This window comes from Heliangelus exortis, chromosome 10 (genome assembly GCF_036169615.1).
Source record: "Heliangelus exortis chromosome 10, bHelExo1.hap1, whole genome shotgun sequence".
In the NCBI taxonomy this organism is placed as follows: Eukaryota; Metazoa; Chordata; class Aves; order Apodiformes; family Trochilidae; genus Heliangelus; species Heliangelus exortis.
The window spans coordinates 9,817,257-9,842,994 of NC_092431.1; the positions used below are offsets into that span (position 1 = coordinate 9,817,257).

General features: G+C 38.2%; 2 protein-coding genes across 7 annotated transcripts in view; one reads left to right on the top strand and one right to left on the bottom strand.

The window, feature by feature from the left end:
* AFAP1 (actin filament associated protein 1) overlaps positions 1-9,287 on the top strand; it is a 101,697-nt gene extending 92,410 nt beyond the window's left edge. For all 3 annotated transcript variants that reach the window (XM_071753438.1, XM_071753439.1, XM_071753441.1), the window contains 3 exons: positions 41-231; positions 963-1,124; positions 5,812-9,287. In XM_071753438.1, coding sequence (XP_071609539.1) covers positions 41-231; positions 963-1,124; positions 5,812-5,838 — 380 coding nt within the window. In that variant the 3' untranslated portion in view covers positions 5,839-9,287. The remainder of the gene's footprint in view (positions 1-40; positions 232-962; positions 1,125-5,811) is intronic.
* A 10,094-nt stretch (positions 9,288-19,381) lies between these two features.
* SORCS2 (sortilin related VPS10 domain containing receptor 2) overlaps positions 19,382-25,738 on the bottom strand; it is a 530,032-nt gene continuing 523,675 nt past the window's right edge. For 2 of the 4 annotated variants that reach the window (XM_071753435.1, XM_071753434.1), the window contains exons 27-28: positions 23,815-23,894; positions 19,382-23,475 (exon numbers count right to left, since the gene is read on the bottom strand). In XM_071753435.1, coding sequence (XP_071609536.1) covers positions 23,452-23,475; positions 23,815-23,894 — 104 coding nt within the window. In that variant the 3' untranslated portion in view covers positions 19,382-23,451. The remainder of the gene's footprint in view (positions 23,476-23,814; positions 23,895-25,738) is intronic. The other 2 variants (XM_071753437.1, XM_071753436.1) reach the window with 1 other exon arrangement.

Below are 25,738 nucleotides of genomic sequence, written 5' to 3' on the forward strand. Positions count from 1 at the left end.
AAGCTTTTAATTGAAATGAAAACATTGGTGTGGATGACAGGCAGGAAGACCCAAGTGATTCTTGAAGATAAGTTAAAGAGGTTGGAAGAGGAGTGTAAGCAGAAGGAGGCTGAGCGTGTAAACCTGGAGCTAGAACTGACTGAGGTGAAGGAGAGCCTTAAGAAAGCCTTGGCTGGTGGCATCACCCTGGGCTTGGCTATTGAGCCCAAGTCAGGAACATCAAGCCCACAGGTATGTAAAGCCATTAACCACAAACATCCCAATCCCAGTCAGGAAGTGTTCTCCCTTGTCAGCTCTACTAAAATGATTGGGAACTGAGAGTTTTCAAAAAGTTTATTAAATCCTGGAAATAAGAGGGGTACTTAGTGCCTTTCTGCATTTAGATTCTTCACCTATATCTGGTGTACTTTGTACAGCAGTGGGGACCATGTAGATGTGGAAATCATAGGCAGTATGCGTTAGGATAATGTGCAAAAGCTGACACCTCATTGTCCTCAGTAATTCTAAAATTCATAAGCTGAGACATTGCTCAATCCTGGGGAGACTGAAATACACCAAAATCATCATGCAGTGAATGAGACCTACTTGTGTTTGTCCCTGAGCATCAACTGTCACCCTGTCACCCTTTGCAAGGGCTGCATCTCTCATCATCAGTGATCCTGGCTTATGCTGTAGATCTGTGTCAGAAGCAGCCATGAGGAGAATCAGAGAGGAAAGTGTCAGTTGCTCCAGAGGACCCAATGTTTCTTAGTCACAGAAACCAACCTTGAATTTTCATCACAGAACACACTTTTTTTTGTTGTGTTTTCTTTTCATTTGTTCTAACTTCTTTGTCATTTATCCATCAATATTATGAATATGGTTTATTTAAAAACAAAAATCAGAAGTGTGAAGTCTATTTAGAAAACACTTCTTATTTGACTATTTGGAGGAAACTTAATGGAGTGTTTTCTCTCTATCAGTCTCCAATTTTCAAGCACCAAACTTTGGAAAACTCTCCAATCTCCAGTTGTGATACCAGTGATACCGAGTGCTCAATACCCGTGAACAGTGCAACAGCTCTGAAGTGCCCTCCCTCATCAAATAATTCTCCATGTCGAGGCCATGTCCTTCGAAAAGCAAAGGTGAGAAGACAGCTCTAGTTTTCTTTGTCCTTTTTCTGGTTGTTTTTTTTTTTCTTTAAATCTAAATTGCTTGTGGTGAGACAGAAGAGAGAAGGACAAGTTGGTTCCTGCTTCTTCAGTGGGTGAAATTTAGTTCTAAGAGGAAAATGTGCCATATCTAAAATATTCATATTACTACATAAATTCTGCTGGTTTGGGGGGAAACCTTTTGCAGAAGAATTGGTAAGCAATTTGGGAGACAGATTTGACTCTTCCCTCTCATTCCCTGTTTTTCTCTGTGCAAGGTAAGTAGTCTGTGGTGTAGATGGTCCATCTAAAATTGATAAAATTACACTAGTGTAGGAGACAAGTAGTATAAGGAGTGCTGTTAGACTAAATGTTCTGAAACAACATACGAGCTTGTCTGATCTTTTCCAACTGGTGCAAGAAAACAATAGTGCTATGTTATAATAGTGGATGGTGTGGTGTGCAAGTATCTACTCTTCATGGCCATTTAAAGTAAAAAATAGAATTAATTTGATTTAGTGCCACAAGTACCAGTCTGAAGTTGGCCGTTCTCTTGTATTCTTAGTTTTCTAATTTTTGTGCTTTAGTTTAAGGGAGATTTTTATGACCATTCTTTTGTGCTAAATTTGTTAGCAGCATAAGCATGTGGGCAGCATCTAACCAAGGTTGACACTAATAGCACTAGCCCAAGCCTTTGTTGGTTAAGTAGTTTACTGCTAATTGTTATTACAAACATATATTTGTTATTACAAATGAACATATACTTGTTATTACAAACTCATATATATAATAATCACAGATATTTGTCTTTCATTGCAGTCTAGTTCTTTTTTCAAAAATACTTCAGTGAAGTATTCTTTATAGGGAATTTTTAAAATAACTTCGGTTATGTTGTCTTCATTGATTATACACATTTGCTGTGACTGAGTGTGAGCCTGTCATTTAAATGTAGTAAAAACTAAAAAAAAAAAATCATCATCTCAGCAAATTATTTATTTCTGGCACATTCTAATATCTCAATTTCCTTCCCCCAGCCCCCTTAAACTCTCTACATTGACCAGGCCATGATTTACTTCTCTCACTGTACCTTGTATTAGAGTTCTCTGACCCTTACGCCACCATTTCCTCAATCCTGTCCATGGACGTTAACTGCTTTTTCTGCAAGCTAGCCTGATTAATTTAAATTCAACTAATTCAAATAACTAAACTTAACAGGAAAGGTTCCATTTCTATTTAACTTTGTACTTTGAAACAAACCTGAAGAAAAATTCAAGTGCTCTAAAGCTTACTTGTATATTCCAGCTATACCCTACTTTGTCTCATAAGGGTAGCAGCCTTTCAATATATGAAGGGGACCTACAAGAAAGCTGGGGTAGGGCTTTTCACATGGGTGTGTAGTGAGAGGACAAGGGCAAATAATTTAAAACTTGAAGAGGGGAGATTCAGGTTAGACATTAGGAAGAAATTCTTTCCTATGAGGGTGGTGAGACACTGGAACAGGTTGCCCAAGGAAGTTGTGGCTGCTCCCTCCCTGGCAGTGTTCAAGTCCAGGTTGGATGGGGCCGTGAGCATCCTGGTCTGGTGAAGGTGTCCCTGCCTATGTGGGGGGGTTGGAACTGGATGATCGTTAAGGTCCCTTCCAACTCTAGCCATTCTATGATTGTATGATTCTATGATCATCTCTTACTATACACTTTATCTCTTAGGTTTGCACCTTACCATAGTGTTACTCAGGAAATGTGGTCTAACAGATCACAGTCTTTAGGAAAGGGGGCTTGGATTTTTTCTGCAGACTGGCCAGGCAGATGTAAGCCATCCATTTAGTGTTTAGAGCCAGAGAAACAAGGGCACTGTAAAAACCTAAACATTTTTGGTGTAAAGAATACCATCCAGCTGTAGAACATTTTTTATCCTCGGCATAAACCATTCAGGAAAATCCCTGCTGTGTTGTTTGATATCACTGTGCTTTTGACTGCATGAGAGGTTGGTCAAGTTCTTTTCTAGAGGAATCTTGGATAATCAGAAAGGATATGGTGCTACTAAGCATATTTCCCACATGTGGGAAAAACAATTTAAAGTATCCAATTCAGCTTCAACAGCTTTTTCCTAAAACCTCATGCACTAAACATTGGGTGAAATTTTGCTGAATTAATGCAACCCAAACTGCACTCAGCCTGTTCTCAAGGAGCTGCAGCCAAAGCCTTCCATCAGATCCACATTTGCATCACACCCTGCATCAGGGGGTTACCTGTATCAGGGGGCTACCTGTATGTGTGCAGGGGGGGAATCTGGTTTTCACTCCTTTTTAGCTTTTTGCAGTTATGCATTAGCCCTGGCCTTACAGATGTGGCTAAAGAAAGGGTTTCATGTGTGAGTATCCCAGAGCAGAACTGGGTGCAATATGTGGGAGTGAAACAGTATTTGTGTCTGTGCTACAGCTTGCATCTTCAGCTGCTGGCAAATCTCCCAATATTATGGAGTTGTATAAGCATTCAAAATATGAAGTTAGCTATTTTTATTCCCTCAATGTGTATTTTAATGCACTGAATTCCTCCCTTCTTGCTCTTCCCTTGCACAAAAGATGCTCTTTAGGACACTGTACACATACATTGCCATATTTGTAATTTTTTTAACTTTTCTCTTTGTAACATGAGTTTAAATTTTTTTTATAAAGTAATCATGCATATTTTAAGGAAGTCTGAAGAAATTTTAATAGTGATTTTGCTCATCTCCAGTTGGCTGGAAATAGTGTATTAAAACATGGGAACAATAAACATGGAAAGCAATATTCTGCATTAGCATTCCTAGAGAGGTGAAATACACCAAATATTCTTGCTGTACAAGAAAAACAATTATTTAAATATTTCCCATTTCAAATTAATTTCTAAACCCAAACTGTTATGTGTAGCAAGGAAATTACAAAAAGTATTTCTGCTCTCTTTTCAAAACTGGTGGACCGGTGAATGTCAGCAGTTTACTTTTTGCTTATATTCAGGGGCTGGAGAAGAAAAGGAGATCCCAGTCAGGCTGTCAATATTGACTTAAACATTCTTTCATTGGCATGAACCTGTTGGGGAAATGGAAACAAAGAAAAAGTTATTTTTGCACCTGCAAAAGAAGCTACTGTTTTCAGGGCTCATTTAACATTTAACTCATTTAACTCATTTAAAAATTCTTCTCCCGGTTGCTTAGCCAACAACTTCCTTGAGAGCTTTGGCAGCATAGACATAGAGAATATGCATTTAATATCCATTTTAAAGTAATATAGGTTTTAACAAATGGTGTGTTTTAACTTTAGATTTACAGTACAGTGAAGTGTAAAACTTAAGTATTTAAAATATATTGTATTTTAGTAAAAGTAAAAGTCAAATGAAGAAAAAACCCAGCAAGTTTTTTTTTTTTTTTTTTTAATAAACTATTGTCTACCAGCTTTAAACCCAAGTTTTTTTTTCCTGTATTGCTAAAGCAGCCACCAACTGTGACCTTTACAATAGTTGAAGAGGTGTCATGGTCATGCAGCTGTTTAGCGAAAGTAATGCTATTACTGCTTTCAGCAGCAGAAACAGTTACATGGACAAGTAACAGGTTTCAGTCAGAGCTCTTAAACATTATGGAATGAGTGTTAAATTCAGGAATTCAGGTTGGGAGCCAAGTCAGCAGGCTGCCTGCAGAATGTCTCTGCTGCATAGCTGGGTGGGAGAGAAACCCATGGAGCCCAGTGCCTGGCTAGGAACAGCTGGGAAGTTGCTCCTCAGCAGAGGAACCTCAGCCAGAGACCAAATCCTTCTGTCTTCATTAGTTTCCAGTTGCTGTAAGGGTGTGATTTGGGGAGTAGGTACAGTGAGTGTGTCCTAGGCTGAGCCCATCTGTCTTCTGTTCCTGTGTGCTTGTAGGAAGTGTTGTAGATATTGCTCAACACACATTTTAACTTGGTGTTCAGCTGTAGCAATCTCACAATTTTCACTCCTGTGGCAGAAGAAATGCCAATACCTTGCCCTGAGGGATATGGATGACAGCATTATAGATTAAGTGCCTGATATGGAAGGTAGGTGATGATGTCCTCAGCTAACAGGTGGGGAAACTGAGGCACAGAAAGGCAAAGTGATTTCTTTAACTTGCCGAGCAATAGCTCAACTACTTCTATGGGAAACAAGTGCAACATAAGCTAACTTGTTTTTGACCCTGGCTGTAAGTCTCTCTACCTCAGTAAGCTCCCCTTTTCAGCTATAGAAACATGTGTGTGCTATGAGCTTTATAATAAAAAAAATTGCAGAACAGACAAGCAATCACTTGGTGTTAGGTGTGAGAGGTAATGAGTGCTTCCTGCTTTTTCATGCAAGTCAGAAATCCCTACAGGACAAAGCAGCCTTGCTCCAGCTGAATGCTACAGTGTGTGAATTTGCTCCATAAATATCCTTTGCAGAAAACAAACATGGCACTGTGCTAGAGAAAAAGTTGCCATATATAGTTGAGAGGGGTGGAAGCTGCACAGAGAGGCCATCAGGACATACTTGTTAGCATTCCCTAACTAATTTGTGGGCAGAAGGCTGGATCCAGTGAAACTAATGGAAAAACTATTACTGACCTCAACTGGCTTTGGCTTAACAGATCCGATGACATCAGTTAAATATCCTGATTTCTCTAACATTTTCTATATCTTTTTTTTTTAACCCCCTTCCAGGAGTGGGAGATGAAAAACGGAACATAAATATAGCAAAATCACTCACTTCCCATAAAGGCCTTACCTACTATGGACCAAGACATAGGCTGCAAAAGACTCATCTGAAAGGTGGTACCATGTGCTACAACATAAGAGGTTTTGTAATTCTGTTAAGTTAATGGTAGCTTGGCGCTAATTCACCTGTACTCCCTCCACTGTATTTCTGTGTAACTACGTGTGCCCCTTCTTTTTATTAGCTGTAACTTTATTTCCAACTTCACTGGCAAAGAAAATGAAAACGAAAAAAAAAAAAAAAAAAACCAAACCCAAACCAACCCTAGGAAGTAAGAAGGAGCATAAAGTCTTACTTGACTGAAACAACTTGGACCAGCAGTATTAATTATATTGCAGCAGATGCCCTGAACACCAGTGAAGGATGGATTTAGACAAGAGGTGAAATCATTACAGATAAAACTGACTTTGCAAGGTCTGCCACAGAGGTGGAGCAAAGTCTTGCTTGTTAGCAGTTGTTTTGCTGTTTGCTGCTCACATGGCACAAGAAATGTATTCACAGACATGGCACGAGTTGCTCAAGCTGGGAAGGCAGGAGCTCTGCAGTGCCTCTGCTCTCTGAGCTGGTGCTTGAAAAGCATTTTTTGATATGTCTTAGGCAGATGCTTTTGTCATTGGGGCATAAAAAGCTGCCATATTTTGAGAAAACGCATTTTAGTATATTCTCTTCCTTGCTATTCAAAAGCACCAGCCATTTTCAAAGGTCATGTTGTCAATCTATGATTTGTTCCTGAGTTTTTTAAAAGGGAAAACAGGTATCTTTAGATACCACTTTTTTTCTACACTTTCTGAAAAAGAAAACTTATTTGAAATTAATCCTCAGCAGCTAATGGCAAGTCAGAATAGCTTACGCAGTCAATCATGTTTTGGTTTTGTTTTTTTTTTATTTTATGATATAGTATTGTTAAACTTGAGTTATAGAATACTGCTGTATTTAATTTCCTTCATCTTTTCAGGCCTCTGCTATTATTTTTGAGGAAGATGGACTGAAGAGATTATAATTTCCAGACTTTATTTTATTAACAGTTTTACAAATAATTGGGGATTTTCTCAGACGGGAGTCTATTTCTGTTCACTAGGATACAGCATCTTGCATTTTAGTCTGAAATATTTTTAAATTCTTGTCTCCATCCATGTCACTCCTGAGAACTTACATTGCAGTAAATTGCCAACTAAAGTCCTTCAAAATCTCAAGATTTGATTTTTAAAAAATCAGGAGAGAGAGAAAGAGAAAAAAAAACATATAATGAGTTGGGTTCTTTTTTTTTTTTTTTTTTTAGCCTTTGGAGAGCCTTCAATCACACGTTCAACATTTTCTTTTCCTCCTCAACTGTGAGGAATAGAAAATTACCTTAATTTAAAAAAATAATAATTTAACAAGTACTCCAATGTTAAGATAATCACAGATGTTACGGCTGGAATCTTGATAATTTGTCAAGATTTGCAATAAAAAGCACAGAAGTTGGCAAGACAGCAGTTATCAAGGCTCACATGCCTTTTTGGCCCAGCCTATTGTTTGTCTCTTACTGTGAGGAATAGGTGTGTAACTCCTGAAGGTTACACTGGAATTCCCAGCTGAACTGGATGCCAGAAGACTTTCTGCAGGAGCTTGTGGGATTTGAAAGCACAGAGCTATCAGAAAGACCTGGTGGCTTCTAAAACACAGGGCTGTGTCTTGGCATCAGTTGCAGTTTGTGCTAGGGATCCCATTGACCTCAGCAGAGCAGAAATGGAGCCCAACGTAAGAAAAGTCTTTTTGCTTCCTGGAATTGTGCTTTGTACAAAGTGCCACAGGAATGTAGATACAGTAGTGTAGCAAGGATTTTCACTGAAAACAGGATTTAAGAATACTATTTTAGGTCATCTGCTTGCTTACTAACTCTGTAAGTGAAGGGCACATTCTAATGCTGTTTGACCATGGACTAAACAGTATCAAATTCCCATAAATATTAGCATAAACAAATTTGAAACAAAAGTAAGTTCATTTAGGCTTTTTATTTCAAATTAAGTTATTTATTTGTATATTTCAATAAATATTTAATTTATATCTGTACATATTTATGATGCAAATTATGCTTCTAGTCAATGTTTGCAATGATATAGCAGTTGCCATCAAGAAGCAATGCAAAGTAGTCAAAAGCCAAATCATTTGTCTCGTTTACCCAGTATTGGTATTGTATCTTCCATCCCCTATACCCCATGGAAAAACAAAACCAAAAACCTTGGCAAGGGCAGGTTTTAAAAATGCCTGAGATAGATGCGAGTTCCTGCCAATTTCTGTCCAAGGAAACAGTCGTGCACCCAACCCCAGCCCTGGTGCTGCAGCCTCAGGCTGGGCTGTGGATACCAGAGCCCTCAGCACTTCTCGCGCCCATCACAGCATCTGTCACCCATCCCCCAGCAAAAACTCCACAAAGCCACCGCTGCCCCCAGCCTGGCATGTACTGTAATTGTAGAAGTTCATTGGTACCATCACACTTTGCATTAGTGACATGTCTAGTCTATAAAATAGCCAAGGTTTTGAAAGGAAGAAAACAAAAAGCTCGGGAAATAACCTCTCCATAGACCATGTTTGGTGCCGTGAAATAAACTTGGTTTTGTTGAAAAGTATTACAATTTTTTACAGAAAGCAACAAAAGCAACAAACAGCGTTTTTTAATTTCAGAATCACTAGGCAAAGTCAGCAATAGAGAAGCATAGCTTTTGTTTTAAAGGAAAACTTTTGTACTTTAAACCATTGCATTTCTATGTCTTTTGAGAAAATGTTACACTTGTTCTTCCTCAACAAACTGCTGTTACTCCAGGTGCTTTTTTTAAATTGTTTTTTTAATGGGTGATTCTTTTTTAATAATAATAATAAAAAAGAAGATCATGACTTTGGGGGATAAAAGCTGTTTTTTTTTTTAATGGTATGATTGTGGCAATTTACTTAATTTAGTATCAATTTTTGTTAAAGACACTTTCAAACTAATTGGCCCAGGCTGTACGTTGTAACATAATGTTCTCATATTAAGAATGTAATTATTTTCTTATTGTATTTTTTAAAAAACAAAATCATATTTAAAAAAGTCTGTGAAAAAAACCATGAAAGAAACATGAAAAAAGTTTTTGTTTTATTTTTGTTATTGGATATGTTGGTGGTGCCCATTCTAATTGACTGTAAATATAGTCTTTTTACTGTTCTTCTCAATGTATTTAATTTTTGTGACACACATTCCTGGAAACTTCTGTTAAAAAAAAAAAAAAAAAAAAAAAAAAGTCCAAATAGAGCCACCTAGAAACATGTGTCTTAGTAGCTTCAACTACCTTTATGCCTTTCTAGTTTAATCTTCAGAAGGTCTTGCAGAGTGTGAAAAAAGACTGGCACCTGGTAGGTGCGACAGATCCATGATCATTATTAATAAAGTTACCTGTCAAAAAAAGAAGCATTTGCATTGTTATTTCTTGCTATTTGTCAGCGTAAGTAGGTGGTACCTTAGCAGGACACCTGAAATAGTTCTTCTCAACCAAGTAAGTACCAATCTCCTGTGCCAGTCAGTTGAAAAATACTGGGACAGGTTAGAATTAAAATTTTTTACTATTGGTTCTGTCTCCGTTTAACTGTGTGATAACTTTATGCCTGAATGCAGCCCGAGGGACAGTCCACCACTGGGAAATGCAAGTTGAGAGCATTCAGAGCTCATAGCAGAAGTTACCACCATTCAAAGGGACCTTGACAGACTCGAGATGTGGGCTCATGCAAAATGCATAAAGTGCAACAAGGCCAAGTGCAAGGTTCTGCACCTGGGTCAAGGCAATCCCATGCATGAATACAGGTTGAGAGGAGAAAAGATTGAGGGCAGCCCTGGGGAAAAGGACTTGGGGGTGGTGGTGGACCAGAAGTTTAACATCCATCCATGTCCACTTGCAGCCCAACCATGACCTTGGCTGCACCAGAAGCAGCACAGCCAGACGAGGGATTCTCCCCCTCTCCTCTGCTCTTCTGAGACCCCACCTGGAGTACAGTGTCCAGTTCTGGAGTCCCCAACATAAGGACACAGAGCTCCTGGAAACTGTCCAGAGGAGAGCCACTAAAATGATCAGCGGGCTGGAGCACCTCCCCTATGAAGCCAGGCTGGGCCGAAGAAGTTGGGGTTGTTTGACTTGGAGAAGGCTCTGAGCTGATCTCAGAGCAACCTTCAATATCTGAAGGGAGCCTACAGGAAGTTGGGGCAGGGCTTTTACATGGGTGTGTAATGAGAGGACAAGGGGATATGGTTTCAAACTTGAAGGGGGGAGATTCAGATTACACATTAGGAAGAAATTCTTTCTTATGAGGATGGTGAGACACTGGAACAGGTTCCCCAAGGAAGCTGTGGCTGCTCCCTTGTGTTCATGGCCAGGTTGGATGGGGCCTTGAGCAGCCTGATATTGTGGGAGGTGTCTCTGCCCATGCAGGGAGGTTGGAACTGGATGATCTTTAAGGCCCCTTTCAACCCAAACCATTGTATGATTCTCTGTATTATACTTGTCATGCAGGGCACCAAATGCTTCCACTGATAAAAGATAACTCTATCATGTCTATGCATATGAACTTGCAGAAACAAGTGGTAAAAGAAAAAAAAACCTACCAACTCTTATCCCTCTGTCATCCTCTTTAGGACCTACATATCCAAAATCTAGGCCCTGAATATTATGAATAGATAACTCATACAGGTGCTGATACAAGAGCATGAAAGAGACCTCTGCTTACACAGAAAAATAATACTGATTTTACAAGGGAAAACAAAGATAAAGGCTTTTAAGTAGGAAAAAAACAAATCTCAAGGAGATAACAGAACATTGGTCTTGATAATCTTAAAGGTTTTTTTCCAAGCAAATGGAAATTCCAAACTATTCTATGATGCTATGATTCGTTGTTAAAAGATGATAGCGGAACATGACATGGGAATGGAATAGTCCTTGTCACTAATGGTACAAACGCAAAAGGTAAAATTAATGGGGCAGGGTCAGAACAACAGCACAGAGGTACTTTATCCCACTGCTTACTTCATCTGTGGAAGTTCTAGCCACAGAATTTTGTCAATGCTAAAAGCTTATATAGGTCCATAAACAGTAAAGAAAATTCATGGCAGGAAACACTTAAGGCTACACAGAGCAAAAAGGTCCATCTCTAGCATGGATGGAGGCAGGAAGAACATACTAGGTACATGTTCTCATGTGCTTCTCCCTGCTCCTTGGTCATATTGCTACTGATAAATGAAACTGATTTCTTTCATAACAGGTATTGGATTTTTCCCAGCAGCAGTTCCAAAAGCACTCTCCTATAAAATCTATAGTCTTCTCAATTTGATTTTTAAAACAAGAATCTTTCTTAATATCAAGACAAGTATTAGACTTCACAAAGTATTAGATAACTGAAATAATTAAATTATATTAAGGATATTCCTCTTAAATAATCTCCCCTGATGACAAGGAAATAATTACCCTACTAGATTTTTTAGAATTATTATTAGCTTGGTAGAATTATAGCTACATGGTGCTGAGTTGAACTTAAGTGAAAAGCTAATTCCTGGTTTCATGATTAATATTTAAACAGCCTGATAATTGCTGTCACTGAATTATTCCTTGGAATTACTACTTTTTAAACCTATTTTTTAGTATGCATTGCTGCTTCTGATTTTTTTGGAGGTCAGTATGTGGTGTGATGGTGTAATGGCAAGAAAGGGTCCTTTTATCATATTAAAAATACACTGAGCAGTAGTTGTACCATTTTGCTTAAGCTTTTGAAAACCATGAGAGGCAGAGCACACCACAGCAGCTGGATTCATATGAAAGCACATCATCTTTCAAGGCATAAATCGTACACACAAAAAGGAAAATAAATCAGTGTCTTAATGGAAAACAGTACAAAAATACTGGATGGTCTTTATGACTCAGAAATTTTATCATACAGACATAATTTATGATGATGTTTAAACCAGTTAGGCTTCAAAATAGCATAGCAATTAATATGGCTTTGATGAGGACAGCAAAGGGAACAGAAGTGAAGTGTTATCTTTTTTTTTTTTTTTTTTTTTTTTTTTTTTTTTTTTTTTTTTTTTCTGTGGAAATTGGTTTCTGAAGTAAAGCAAAATCAAATTTTATTTGGTGTCTCATTTTTGGGAACAGCTTGTCCTTGTCCTCACTCCTGCCCTTCTTCCACCTCGGGAGCTTTCCTCTGAAAGAGCCATTGGAACATCATTAAAAATAAAGAGACTTCAGGGTTTCTTTTAATTTTGCTTCTTTTATATATCAGAGCACTAAATTTGGAAAATGAAACATAGTCATCTGTGATTCAAAGGCACCTTTTTTAGTGGTAAATTGCAGTTTAAAGTCTCAGCCACAAAATAGGATTAGAGAACCTAGAATAACCACCAAAATGTTTTCTAGATGAGTTACATGAGTAAGGAAAGCCACAAGCTTCATTTCTGAACCCAGTCTCACCTTTAGCATGATGTGCCACGGGGTAAGATCACACAGCCCATGCTGTAGGATTCCTCTAGCTGCAGAGCAGGGTCTATGAGAAAGTACTGAATGGAAAAAATCAAGTTTATATTTTGGAATATAGTTGCCCATCTTCTGATCCTCAAAACATGCCTGCTCCATGGATAAATAATCATTTGTTGTCCCATTAAAACTTCATTGTACCCTAGAAAATTTCTGTGGCTAATGAAAAAAAGTTGGTAGATGGCAGTTTCCAGTGGTGCTTTGTGCCAGTGTGAGGTTCAGTGTGAGTTCAGATTGCACATGCACAACGTGTGGCAACATCTCTGCTTCTCCCTGTTGTGGGCATTAGGCAGTGAAAAGAATTTTTTTTTTTTACCAGCATCAGGCTCTCCCAGGGAAGACCAAGCAGATGTACCAGGCTGTGTAGAACAAATAACCTAGCAGCAAACTATCACCTGTATTCCAACCCCAAATCTGAGTTAAGCCAGTAACAGCTTACCTCAAAACTGTGAAGCAGGGAAGAATGTCCAGGGATGCACAGCACATTCTGACTGTAGAAATTCCATGACCTTAGCAAAGGAATAGAACACTCATCAGGATCAGTGCCATAGAGCATTTTGAGAGCCAGGGCCCGACCCGTGCTTGCTGGCTTAAGGACAGGTTCTGATTTACAGACCCTTCAATATGGCAAAGAGGATGCAGCTTCTATACAGGCCATGCAATGCTTCAGGACGAGAGTCGAATAAAGGAAAGACAATACAGTTAATATAGAGAAAAGAATGTATAAGGATCAAGTAGTGTGTGAAGCTGTGAAAATAGGAAGAGATTGGAATAAAGACATAGGAAGGGCAGAAGAACACACATAGCTTTGCTCTGTTTATCGCTGTTTCCTAGTGGGAGATAAAGGTTAAAACCTGGTGAATTCTTTAATTCCTTTGCTAGACATAAATATTCAACCTTTGATGAAGCTGAAACCTAGAACAGATTTTTTAACTGCAGTTGCACGGCTTCAGTCCCACCACAGAGTGTCACCCTCCGCCAATTTTACTGTACTAACTCTACTCTTAGGGGAAAGAACTTTCCCCTTTCCCCCTAGGAGTGATGTTTTAAGCTGCAGTCTAGGAGGATGAAGTGGAGGAGGCTGATGCTTTGCTGCAGCGCTGCTGAAGTTTGCCAGTAATTACTGAAAAATCAAAACACACACACACGCAAACTCTGGGGACTGACTAAACCATTTCACTCCACAAATCCCATTAGATGCTTCACAAGAAAACCAAAACAACCAATAGTTCAGAACCAAATTTTATTAAAGAAAAACCTGTAGTGCAGGTTCTCAGGACAAATGCATACCTTTGGATGCAGTGGAGTACACAGGTACGTATAACAGTAGTTTGTCTGCTACATGTTTGGAAGCTGAAACTACTGATAAACTGCACTGCACAGTTCATCACCACCATTAAAAGTTGCCAAAAACTTGGCTGTGGATCACTAACAGATACTTGGTTATGTGTGTGCACTACATGTTGCACAAGACTATTTGATTTAGCTATTAATTGTGCAGTTGAATCACAGTTAAATGTTACATTAAGCATATACAAACATATATTTGTTGGTTTTCTTTTTTTCTCAAAAACAGCACATCACTACAAAACTGCCATTAAATGTTACTTATTTACAAAAATATACAAATAACACTTTTTCCCATTTATGACAATGCACGAGTTATGGATTAATTTCATTCTTCCCTTGAGCCCTGATACTGTATACAAAGAAACCTGCTCAAAGACAAGGTCTCATCAAGCAAAATTAGGAAAAGGCATGTACTGTTTTCAGAAGTACCAGAATGTGCAAAGGCAAAAGGAGAGGACTGTGATATCATGTATGTTAAAGGTATAGACTGTAGCATACTATGACCACTAAGAGCCTTTACAGAGATTGGAAAAGTCCCCTTTGCAGAAATTCATCTAGAAACACAGTGTTACACATTTGCTGATCGTATTCTGGAAAAGCAGTTGCATGTATTTAAAAATCTAAGTTCTACCTTGGATGTAATTAGCTGGCATCTATCCAAAGTACTCTCCGCTAACCACAGAAATAAGAAATACAGCTGAAAATCAGCCTGTCAGCTGTATCAGTTGAGATGCAGCAAGATGATGACTGACTTTAGCCTACAGCTGCATTTCAAATTCACCGTGGGTCAGCAAACTTCATCCACAACACAAAGCTGAACTGACAAAGTCTGTGGAGCTGCCTGTCATAAATTAGGGTGAAATCTGGCCCTGCAATGCCAAATAAGTAATGCTCCACGTGAACAAAGTAACAAGAAATGCTTTGTGAATCTTCACAAGAAACATGTCAAGTCTAATTTTTATTATATTTGTTTTCTTACCTTTACCAAGAGCTTTAGTTCCAATTAGCCAAAAATATGATTTGGGCCTAATTTAATTGTCTGTTTTTTTCCCCTGCTAAATTCACATGGGTAATGCCAGCAAAACCTATATGATATATCTGTCCAAGTCTGGAAGGAGTGATTTTGGACCCACCTGTGCTGAAACAGCCACAGATGCAAGTGTGCCAATATTCATTCTGTACTCTTAAAATGGAAAATTCTCCCATTCCAACACTAAATCTTCCTCCAACACTTAATCTGGGCTGATCATTTCTAGTACAGCTTCATAAATATAGAGAGCAACGATACTATGGGAATTTCAATTGGTTGAGTAAGGATAATAATCTGTGTCTCCTGAAACCACACTTACAATGCACTGGTGTGATAGTCTTTAGAATCTCTTTTGTAAAGAAACATAACTATATTTAAAGGAAAGGTAAATAATGGTAGCTGTACATATGCATAATAAAACCCAAAAATTAAAATTTAAAAAGTGGTAAATAAAGCATAAAAGTGGAAGCTTCCCAAAGTGCCCTGACAGATGATCAGGTTTCCAATCTGCTATTCCTCAGCAAATTTTTTCTTGTACTTTTCTCATCAACACAGAAGAGTATAAAAATGAGTTAATGCCCTTTTGACATCAACTGAGCTTACTGGCAGAACTGCAATCAGAGAAAAAAACTCAGAAGAGACTGGGATCAAGATTCAAATATACTTCTCCATGTGCTCACATTTTTCCCTCCAGAGCCTTCTGCACTGTAGCAAGCAAGCCCATGGCATACACCCATGAGGAAATAAATCATAGCTGTCACTGACACATAAAATAAAGGAGCTATACTCAAATGCCAGGTGTGTATATGAAATGGAGGAACTTTGTTTCTAAAATTAAAATTTCTAGTCACATGTTCAGTAAACTCCAGTGGCTGGTGTTTACATTCAGAAATATTATATCAACTCCATTTGTCCTCTCTAAACACTATAAAATTACAGCTCATAAAGAGATTCCAGCAAATTACATTTAAGCAGTACAAATCCAAGACACATATCCTATAAAATCATTCTCCCTTGCCTCCTACCACAGTGCTGTGCTAAGGAGACAAACCATTAGCACATGGCCTACAACCAGCTTGGAAGTAAACCTCCAGTTGAGCTACTTCTGGAGCACACATCCTGGCTCCTGGGAAGCAATCTTTTTCCCCTGAATCTCAATTGGGATATTGCTGTGAGTCAGAACCCTCTTAAAATATAGGTAGAGATGCCAATAATTTTGCACGTCCCTGGTGCTGCATTAATCTAGGATCATGGATTAAAGTCTCTGTAAGCAACCAACAGCACTGAAAATAATTCCCTCCAAGGTTTAAGCAAAACCAACAATACACACTGGTAACAACAACTTCCTCCCTGCTCTTCCTTGTCCTGTTTACCCTTGTGCTTTCCTCCTTCCCACATCTCTCTCACATACAAAGATGCAAAGCTCTTCAGTTATTCCCATCCACTTCTCCGAACAGAGGACTGCCAAATCTATCTGGTAATTATGCTTACCCTGGTATTTTATGGGGCTTGAAAGCAAACCCATTTGATTCTGCCTCTAGGAAAGGCTGCGTACAGATCTGTCCCACAAAACCTGACAAATCAAATTGTTCCCAAGGGGAGTGATCCCTGTTCCTCTGCTCCTCTGTTTACAACTGACCATCTTTACCTCACCTATTCTACAGTCTCACGTCGTAACATTTTATCTAAAAGGCTACGAAAAGGGAGGAACAAAAAAGCAGGCTGTACAAAGATGTCATCAGGAGGCAGGCAAGACAGAAAAAAATTTCAGCAATGAACAGGAAGAACAGAGGACAAAAAAATTAAGGCGGAAGAAACAAAGAGAAACAGAAGAGAATGGAAATTCAGAATTTTGTTTCTATAAAGTGTCATCAGTTACTGAGAAAAGTGCAAGTCACTTCTCTGAAGAGTTCTTCATCTCAAAAGATTAATTCCAAAGAAAGAAATATTTTTATAAGCAAATGGAGCTAGTGGAGCTAGCTCATCACAAATCTGAGTTTGTGATGAAATTCTGTGATCTTGACCATTTAAATGCCCTTATGTAAATCTGGCACACACAGGTTACGTATTAAATTACTTCATCATTTGCAAACTGCCCTTATGCATGCTTGAGGTGTACACTTCTTCTGCACAGTCCTGCCTATTCATAATCCATAACAAGAATGTCTCCAGAACCATGTGGATTCACATCTGCTATTTTCTTGTGTGAGGAATGTTTTTAATGTTCTCATTAAGAAGTATCTCTTTCACTCTTACAAGATTTCCTTTTTAAAAGTATGTTGATGAATAATCAAATGCTGTAAATTAATAATTTTTAAAAGAGAACAAGCCAATTCTTGCCCTTGGTCTGCAAAGACAGGCACTGTCAATAAAACCAGAATGTAAGTATCAAAAGTTGTCTAAAATTAGCAACAAATACCATATAAATATAAGACCTGCTAAGAAAGTTATTTGGAATGTCTGGCCTTCCTGGTGATTAATAGACTAATTATACAGCTTGAAATCTGTGCAACAAAGGAATATTACTTAGGCAGCAACATGTACTGCTGCATCTATTACTCCTGCCAACAGGATTTTATGTCCACTGTATTGCAACACATTAGTGTAAAGATGCAAATTCTTTAGAAACTCAGAAATCAAGTCTGATCAAAAAAGATCAAGATTCTGTAATGCTTTAGGTTGTTACAAGAAATTAATTTTAAACAGAAATATTTGTATAAGGGAAGAAATTCACTTTTTCAGTGCTAGTAAATGCTACTCCTCAAATAAAATCAATCTGGAAGGAGAGAGAGAGAAAGTATGCAATTAAGAACATGTGTTTTTAGACATACTATTAAAAAACATATTTTAATACAAACTAGAACAGTTGTTTGATAAGGATTTTGATTTGTCCTGTATAGTCATAGCGTATCACTGTTCACATACCTATATCATTGCACTCCACAGTATCTATCTCTAAGCCTTTCTGTAATTCTTATATCAGATATTGTCTTCCAGATCATCTCAACTACCAGCACATAAACTAGATGAAAATAGGAATCCTGAAAAGCTTCATGAAAGGAAAAAAAAGAGATTTAAAGAATGAAAATCTTTCATTCATTCACTCATGCATGGTTCCACATTCAATATTTTAAATAATGTGCAGGAGGAAAAAAGCTGGTGCTGAAGACTTAAAGCAATAAGAACTCATGGAACTTGCTGTATGCTTCAATTTCAGGGATAAAAATAAGAAGAAATTTTTTAGAGGGATGCATTGTTTAGTCTTCACACGATCCTGAAGTACCATTACAGGTCCTTATTGCTCTGGTGGGATGCATCATCCTCTCTGCTGCACACAACAATCCCCTTCAGATTTGGGAAGCAATGTATTCTAGGCCATCTTGACACTTCTGCAGTACCTCCAGCTTGAGTTACAAAAAGAATAGGAAGGAAACCTGCCAAGGGGATCAATTGGGTAGAAGGGCAGAATAACAAAAGAAGATTTAAAAATTAAGTGTACAGCTTGACATTTTCCAAAGACTGCAGGGCCAGGCTTTTAATTGGCAAAAGCTAACTGGGGGTCTGACTTTTTTCAGACTTTGTCACTTTGATGACCATAGACTGAAAATAAGTGAGAAACATTACATACATATATCCATTTCAGGAAAAAAAATGCATAAAAATGGCACTGAGAGGGCTGGTACTGAAATTCTGAAATGAAATAAGGAATACAAAAATATACACATAAGGTTAGGAAATGTTAGGCCTTAGCAGATTCTGTAACTACTTCTAAGTAAAAATATTGCTATGCTAACAGAAGTTTTAGACAGACTGTCTCATATTCATAAAATTATGCTATCTGCCAGTCTTGCAAAGGAACAGGTAGAAGCAATGTGCAATTGGGACTAGAATAGAGAAAATGAGGGAGGAAGCAGCTTTTGGGTGGACTTAAAATATAACAAAATTTTGCATCTCAGAAACCAACATTTAAAAAGTTAAGTGCTTATAAATTTCTTCCTAGCAGAAAGCCATCATTTTGAGAGAAATGTCTACTTACTTTAACTAAAACTCTGAAACAAAAATGAAGATGAAAACAATACTGTGGTATTAATCAATATTCAAAAGCAACTTCATGATTGATTGTGATTAAAATGCTAGTCCCTCTTTTTCCCCCAAAGCCTCATTAATAAAAAAACTACAAAATATTGTTTTGTAGGAAACGTGGGAAATCTTTACCTGAAATTGTCATTGATCCTAACAATTTAGCAACATTGTCTTCAACTTGAAATAACACCAAAAATTCAAAGCATATCAGAACCACTGGTTCTTCATCAAAAGTTATTGAAAATTAATTAATGTAATAATTACTTAAAAGTAATTAGCCCCACAAAAACACCCATTTCTTTGAATATGTATTTATGTAGGGAGGATGGAAAACACTGCAGTTGCATGATCCTGACCTCTATTAAATAAAGACAGAGAATGCAGTAAGAGAGTACTCCTACTAAAGAGATGTCTTATTGGGCATAAAACACAGCTTAATGATCATAATCATGTCAGATGGAACCTGCTTTGTACTAGCAAGTCCTAATGTCAAAGCACTAATTATTCTGTCTGTTCAGAGACCAGTAATTTAGACAATCATCTAGTTTATATGAATAAACACTTCACTCCTCTTTACACTGGTCACTGAAAGCAGAGAACTCATAAAGGATACAGTTCAATGAGAATATCCTAAAACAGTTCAAAGAAATTGGATGTGAATGGGAGATAATAACATCTTGCCTCATGCTGGCACCTTCTATTTCTTCATAGTCATTTCCATCACCCTTTTCTACAGGGTATAAAGCATACATTGGTTTATATTGCTTCTATTTTTGAAAAATTAATTTACACTTTGTGTGGATTTTCCCTGGATGTTTTCTAAGCATTTCTGAGCACCTTATGGATTGACCACCCCAAAGCCACAGTACACATTCAGTGTCAAAAGGGAAAGCAAGGGTATCAGCTGTAAATCTTGATGGCTCTGCTTGAATGCTTCAAATCAGGACTGCTTGGAGCACTCTGAAAACTACAGGGTGTTTTTGAAATCACAAATATTTAAGAAGGCCAGAAGATGTAAATAAGGCCAATACACTGCCAGTTTTGTTGGTTTCAGAATAGTTCAATACCACTGTTGATAAGTATCACTGTACCCATTATTATAAGGCTGTTGATGAAATAACACTGCAGAAAAGGAAGCTTAAGATACTAGTGTGTAACTTAGCAAAATCACAGTCAATACTGCAATCCTACCACAAAACAATATATATTTAATATTATTCAAAACAATAACAGTATTTAAATCAAATTTTCATTTTTTAACAGCAGTGTAACCTTTCGAGATTACACTTTTTACATTTATATGTAACTGCAGCTGGTTTCAGTAGAGTACTTTTAATACCAGTGACAATTACACGTAAAACAAAGAAAGCAAAACTATTAATAATTTATGCTCAAAGTTCTTTCACTTTGAAGATCCTGAACAAACAGTAATTAATTTACTCACAATACCCCTGTGAGGCAGGTAATTACTATCAGCCCCATTTTGCAGGTGGGGAAACCGAGGCACATACAGGTTAAGTAGCTTGAACAAATTCTGAGTACAGAATACAGGTACCTGACAGCCATCTTCTGTTTCTTATCCATCAAATAACCTTTCCTCACTGAGAAATTTAACTGGAATGTGTACAGATACTGCATGTGTGTGTTCATGCATGTGTGGCTAGTGTTTGAGCACAGAAACAACTCTGCTTCTGTATATGCATGTATGAGAATTTTAGGTTTAGAATTAAGAATTTTAGAATTAAAGGATAAGATGCTAGGATATCATGGACATAGTTAAAGAGATTCAAAACCAAGCACTAGTACAACTTTTCTTTTAAAGATAAACCAAGACACTATGAATGGGAAAATGGAAATGTCTTTTTTTCAAGGTTGAAAATAATTGATTTTAAAGTTATTCTTTCCAGGGTATGAAAGGCTGCCTTTATTATCTGCTGGGTGTTATTAATACAGTCACAGCTATACTGACATCTCTTTAGAAAACATTGGTTTTAAGACATGACAAACCAACCTCACAGGAGTGCTGCATGAATCAAATTAATAAGCGTTGAAAAACATTATTACAGGCACTATATTGTGCTAAGTGTTAATTAGAGTACCAAGCAGTTAAACATTCTACTGTGTTGCAAAAGACTCCTGTTATCAGAGACACAAATCACCCTGTATTAAACGTATAAAAGTAGCTGTTAAAGCATAAATTAGATCTGCGACCTGGTTCCACCAGTGTCCTTCACCAAGCAGAGAAGCTGTGGGAGAACAACCCCAAGCTACAACTTTCACCCTTGTCCACGAGGCTAATCAGCCACTCACCTGCCCTATACAGATAACCCATTTCAGATTTATTTCACAGAAACAAGTTAGCTGCTTGCAGTACTATTTTACTATCTGTTCCAGCTCATTTCCACTAGAAAAAACAAAAAGAGCTGGTGAGAAGGGAAAGCCTTCACTAGAAAAAGCATAAAGAGCTGGTAAGAAGGGAAAGCCTCTGGTGTAACAATCCCAAGAGCTTCCAATGCACAGCATATTTTGTATTTGCACTTCTCTGCAAGAAACCCAGACCTAGATACATATAACATCTTGGATTTCTATGCACTCTAGCATACAACTATAAGCTAGAGCATTACTTCCCTGTAACATGGTTTGCATGGCACTCTGTAACTACATAAGATGACATTTTAGAACAATTTTTGAAATTATTTTCCTGAGCAGAGCAAACACTTTTCAGATTCTTCAGTTAAAGTTTTCCATCTAGTTCCTCACATTATATTTATAATCTAGATTTTCTTGTGCTTTACACACACATCCTGTGGGGTTTGTGAGAGCCTACAGTACTATGCTGAATGATTACATCCGAGTCAATTACATTTGATGACAATATGCTCTAGGATCTACACAACTATGTGGAATGCAAATAATTTTAAGACAGTTCTTTTATGTCTTAGCATTCATTATTTTCCATGTGTTTATTCAGAAAGATGTAGTTAACTACTTGTATCCTCCTCAAGCAAGGTGGTGTTGGAGCTTGCCAATAACATCAGTATGACATTCAGTGAGTAAAGAGCTATATATTCTCTATCAAAGGCAAAAAGTGAAGAGATTATAAAGGTTTCTGAAAGAAGCATCTTAATCCCAGGAATCTGTGACACAGAAGAAGCCAGCTGTTTAAACTCATCACACCACAGTCCAGCTCCTGCACAGCTCCTTAAATCACAGGGAAAAGACCAGCAAGGTGTGGATTCACCACAGTGCAGTTCCCCAGGGATGCACAGGTCAGGACTAGGAAACTCTGACCCAACTCAAAAACTTGGGATTAGAAAACTAACCTTACTTACAAACCCTTCTGCAGGCATTTCCTTCAGGAGCCCCATTGCTCTCCCTGCAGAAATTGGGGTCAGCAGTGGAAGGGACTGAGTGACACCTGGTGGTGATGAAAAGGAAATGCAAACCCCTGAATCACAGCCCATTCTCCTCACGGCTCTCCGGATTGTCCAACCAACACGAGAGGAAAAGGTCAGGTAAATTTGCCCACCCCTGCCTGGAAGGGCAAACATCCAGAGAAAAATCCCAAAGGAGGATGCCAGTAGGAAGGGATGGCAGAACGCTACCCAGTCCTGCCTGGAGGAGACCTCTTACCTACCCGGCACCACTTTCTTAAGAGGAAGTTTTTAAAAACAACCGTACAAAGAAAGTGATTTAAAAGAGGTATTTACACACTCCAGAATTTTAAAAAGAGACAGGTGACCAGCACAGGGATTTAGAGGATAACTCATCCAGCAGCTGCCATCCTCCTAGAGGAGCTTGCCTAGGAGATAAGAAGAGAGCAACTGAAATGTCTGTCCACAAGTGAAGGCACCTGGTCTGGAAATAGCATCAAGCTGGTGTTTTTCTTTCACACAGGGTGGGACTGATGCTTTGGCAGGACTTTCTACACTTAGAAGAGCATTATCTGATATTATAAGATACCTTAATTAACACTCACTTCCTTTAATCCATAGAAGGGCCTAAGTCTAAATTAGATTGTCTCACACGTTTAAATTAAGAGCTTGTTATATTGACTAGAAGTGCATTTGTGTCCTCACTCAGTCCTCTCCCAGTACAGAAACACTTGGCCCCCTAAAAAAATGTCATTGTGATCAACCAACCATCTGTCCTGGTCTAGTCGATTGTTTAAAAATCATCTTTTTGGGCTAAAGAGTCCCAGCCTTCTGCTGAACACCTCAATTAAAAATATAATTTAAAAAGTTACAGTCAATATTTCTAAAAATAAAGAACTAGAGCATATACAGAAAAGAAATACGGTGGCATTGAAGGTGCCTAGGGCTACAAATTTGCTACCACAGTTTGAGTTTCAATCATGATGAGTTCCCAGGCCATAGAGCGAGTGCAAGACATTATTATCCTTCTCCCTCGGTAATTGATGATGGACCCCTTCTTCCATAGGACTGATAAACCTCTCCAACAGCATCTACAGTCATATTTGCAATGTTGTGACATCACGAGGGGAAAATAAAATGATACAGAGAAGAGTCTTTCAGGTTTTGTGTTCAGCTGGAAATATCAGCTAACCAGGTAACTGTGCATCTCTCTGGAGTTGATGCTCAAAACCACGCCTGAGTGACTGCCTACAAAAACACAGAAACAAAAGGCCAGCATTAGTGTATTTCAGGCACTTCACAATAAATCCCCCTTTTATTGCAAGGACAAGTCAATCGCATAAAGAGAGTGGCTTTATCAAACAACAGGTCAGGTGAAGATTGGTGCAACAGCTCCATGTACCTACAGCATACTTTCACACAAAACTTTTGCTCATGGTGGTGGATTTGTGGCAAATTCCTAGGGTTTCTATCCCAGTGAGAGCATATGTTCTTTCTCTTTGTGGCTTAAAAAGGTGTAGTTGTCTTGAGGGGTGCAGGTGAGGGAGGAGAATGGAACCTGAGGCATCCATTCGACATGCCACTGACCTGGGACTGGACACTGACCGGCATCAGCAATAAGGGAACTCTGTAGCTGTTCAAGTTGCCACTTCTCCCAGAAGGAGTCACTGCAAGGTAATGATGTTGTGGAGTCCCAAGGTGGGGGTTGCGATAAAGGAGGGAACATAAAATATATAGAAAACAAAAAAAGTGGATGGGTGAGTCTGGAAATACCGTACTGAGGAAATTCAAAAGTTATGAAAAGAGAGAGAACAAACAGAAACCCAGGCTTGTACCTCCCTGCTGTGCATGGAGCAAAAACTGCTACTGAACATCTCCCAACAGACAGGGAGAAAGGGCACCAGAACTAGAAGGGATCTCCATAGCATAGGAACCTTCTGCAAATAATGTCATAAACCAGAATTTAATATAAAGCAGGGATTATAACGTGTTTCATTCTCTAGCCAAAGCAAATACAGGAGGATCATTAACACGAATATTTTCTTGGCAGTATTGAGCAGTTCTGGAGCTAGTGGAAAGTACTGCAAGTACAGTGAGCAGAAGTTTTATGCCTTAAAGAAAGTGTTGTGTCTAAAAGCTGTACAGTAGCTGACAAGTATGGATTATTATGATCCACAGAAATGAACTCTTTATGCTCTGCTGGAAATACTGCTGGTGTTGACAGCCTGGCAGAAGTACAAATCACCTGGAGATCTGCATTTGCTAATTGTCTTAAGTTTCACATCAAACCATCATGATCTCGTACTATTTAACTGTAATAATGCTCTGCTCAGATAGAAGCATTTTTTTTTCTCTGAGTAAGGAGTGGAAGACAAGCAGAGATTATTCCTGAATGCAGTATAAATCAAGGTAACATTTCTTTATTTCAGCATCCCAAACTGTCTTACATAAATAGGCCATCAGGAATTTTTCTAGCATAAAAAGAAGTTACGGTTTTGTTCATCACTAAGGGTGTTTGAATGCTCCTCTTTAATAGGCATGTCTGGAAGGACCTTGTTAACATTCAGCCTTCTAGTCTTAAGACCCTGGAGATGAGTTGATCAAACAATTTTAATACAGGCTTTGTTTTTCCAGGTTTGTTTGGGTTTTTTTTTAATAACTCCAGTGTCATCAGGAGCACAATCAAGGTTATTTTGCAAAATCTGAAGGAACACATAGTGATACTGTTAAAGGTTGCTAAAAGAAAGAGAGAAATACACAACACAAAGGAAGAGGCTGGATTCTTTCCCTTGTGCTTAGAGCTAACACCTCCAAGAACCTGGAAGCAGCACACTGTTCAGCAAATGAAAATAATGACATGAAATGATAAAGGTGAAACCAAGATACAGAAATCTCTCCTCTGCCAAAGTTCTGTTCTTCCCCAGGTTAGCTCTGGCACAGCTAAAGCACATCTTCCATGGGCTCATGAAAACATTACAAGTTGCTTGTAACACCATGAATCTACTGCTACAAATCCCAAAGGCTTTGGGTTATCAGATTTATTTTCAGAAAACGGGTAAAAATAAATCTGGGGAGCTTTTTCCATTGTCCTACACTTTTCAGACTGTGACCTAAAAGCAGTCTGAACACAATGGTAAATTTTACAATAAATGAACTTTATAGATCAGCACTTCGCATTACATTAAAAATAACAACAGGGTGCCATGATATACACTAGCACCTGACACTGAAATAATTTACACTGAGGGATAGTCACAGAAAGTTTCCCTCATGGGTTCCTTATGACTGCCCAATGGATACCCAGAAATTACCAGATAAATTAGGGAAGACTTATGATACTTTTTATACCGTAGTAAATTTAATTATTCTAATCCTGATAAATTTAAATGCCCTTGGAATATGATGGCAAACAAAAAAATGGATCTAGATACAATCTATCTGAAATCATGGAAAGACTGACTTGACAAGTCCTACTGGGCTGAATTTCATTTTCCATTAATTCAGGGGATTA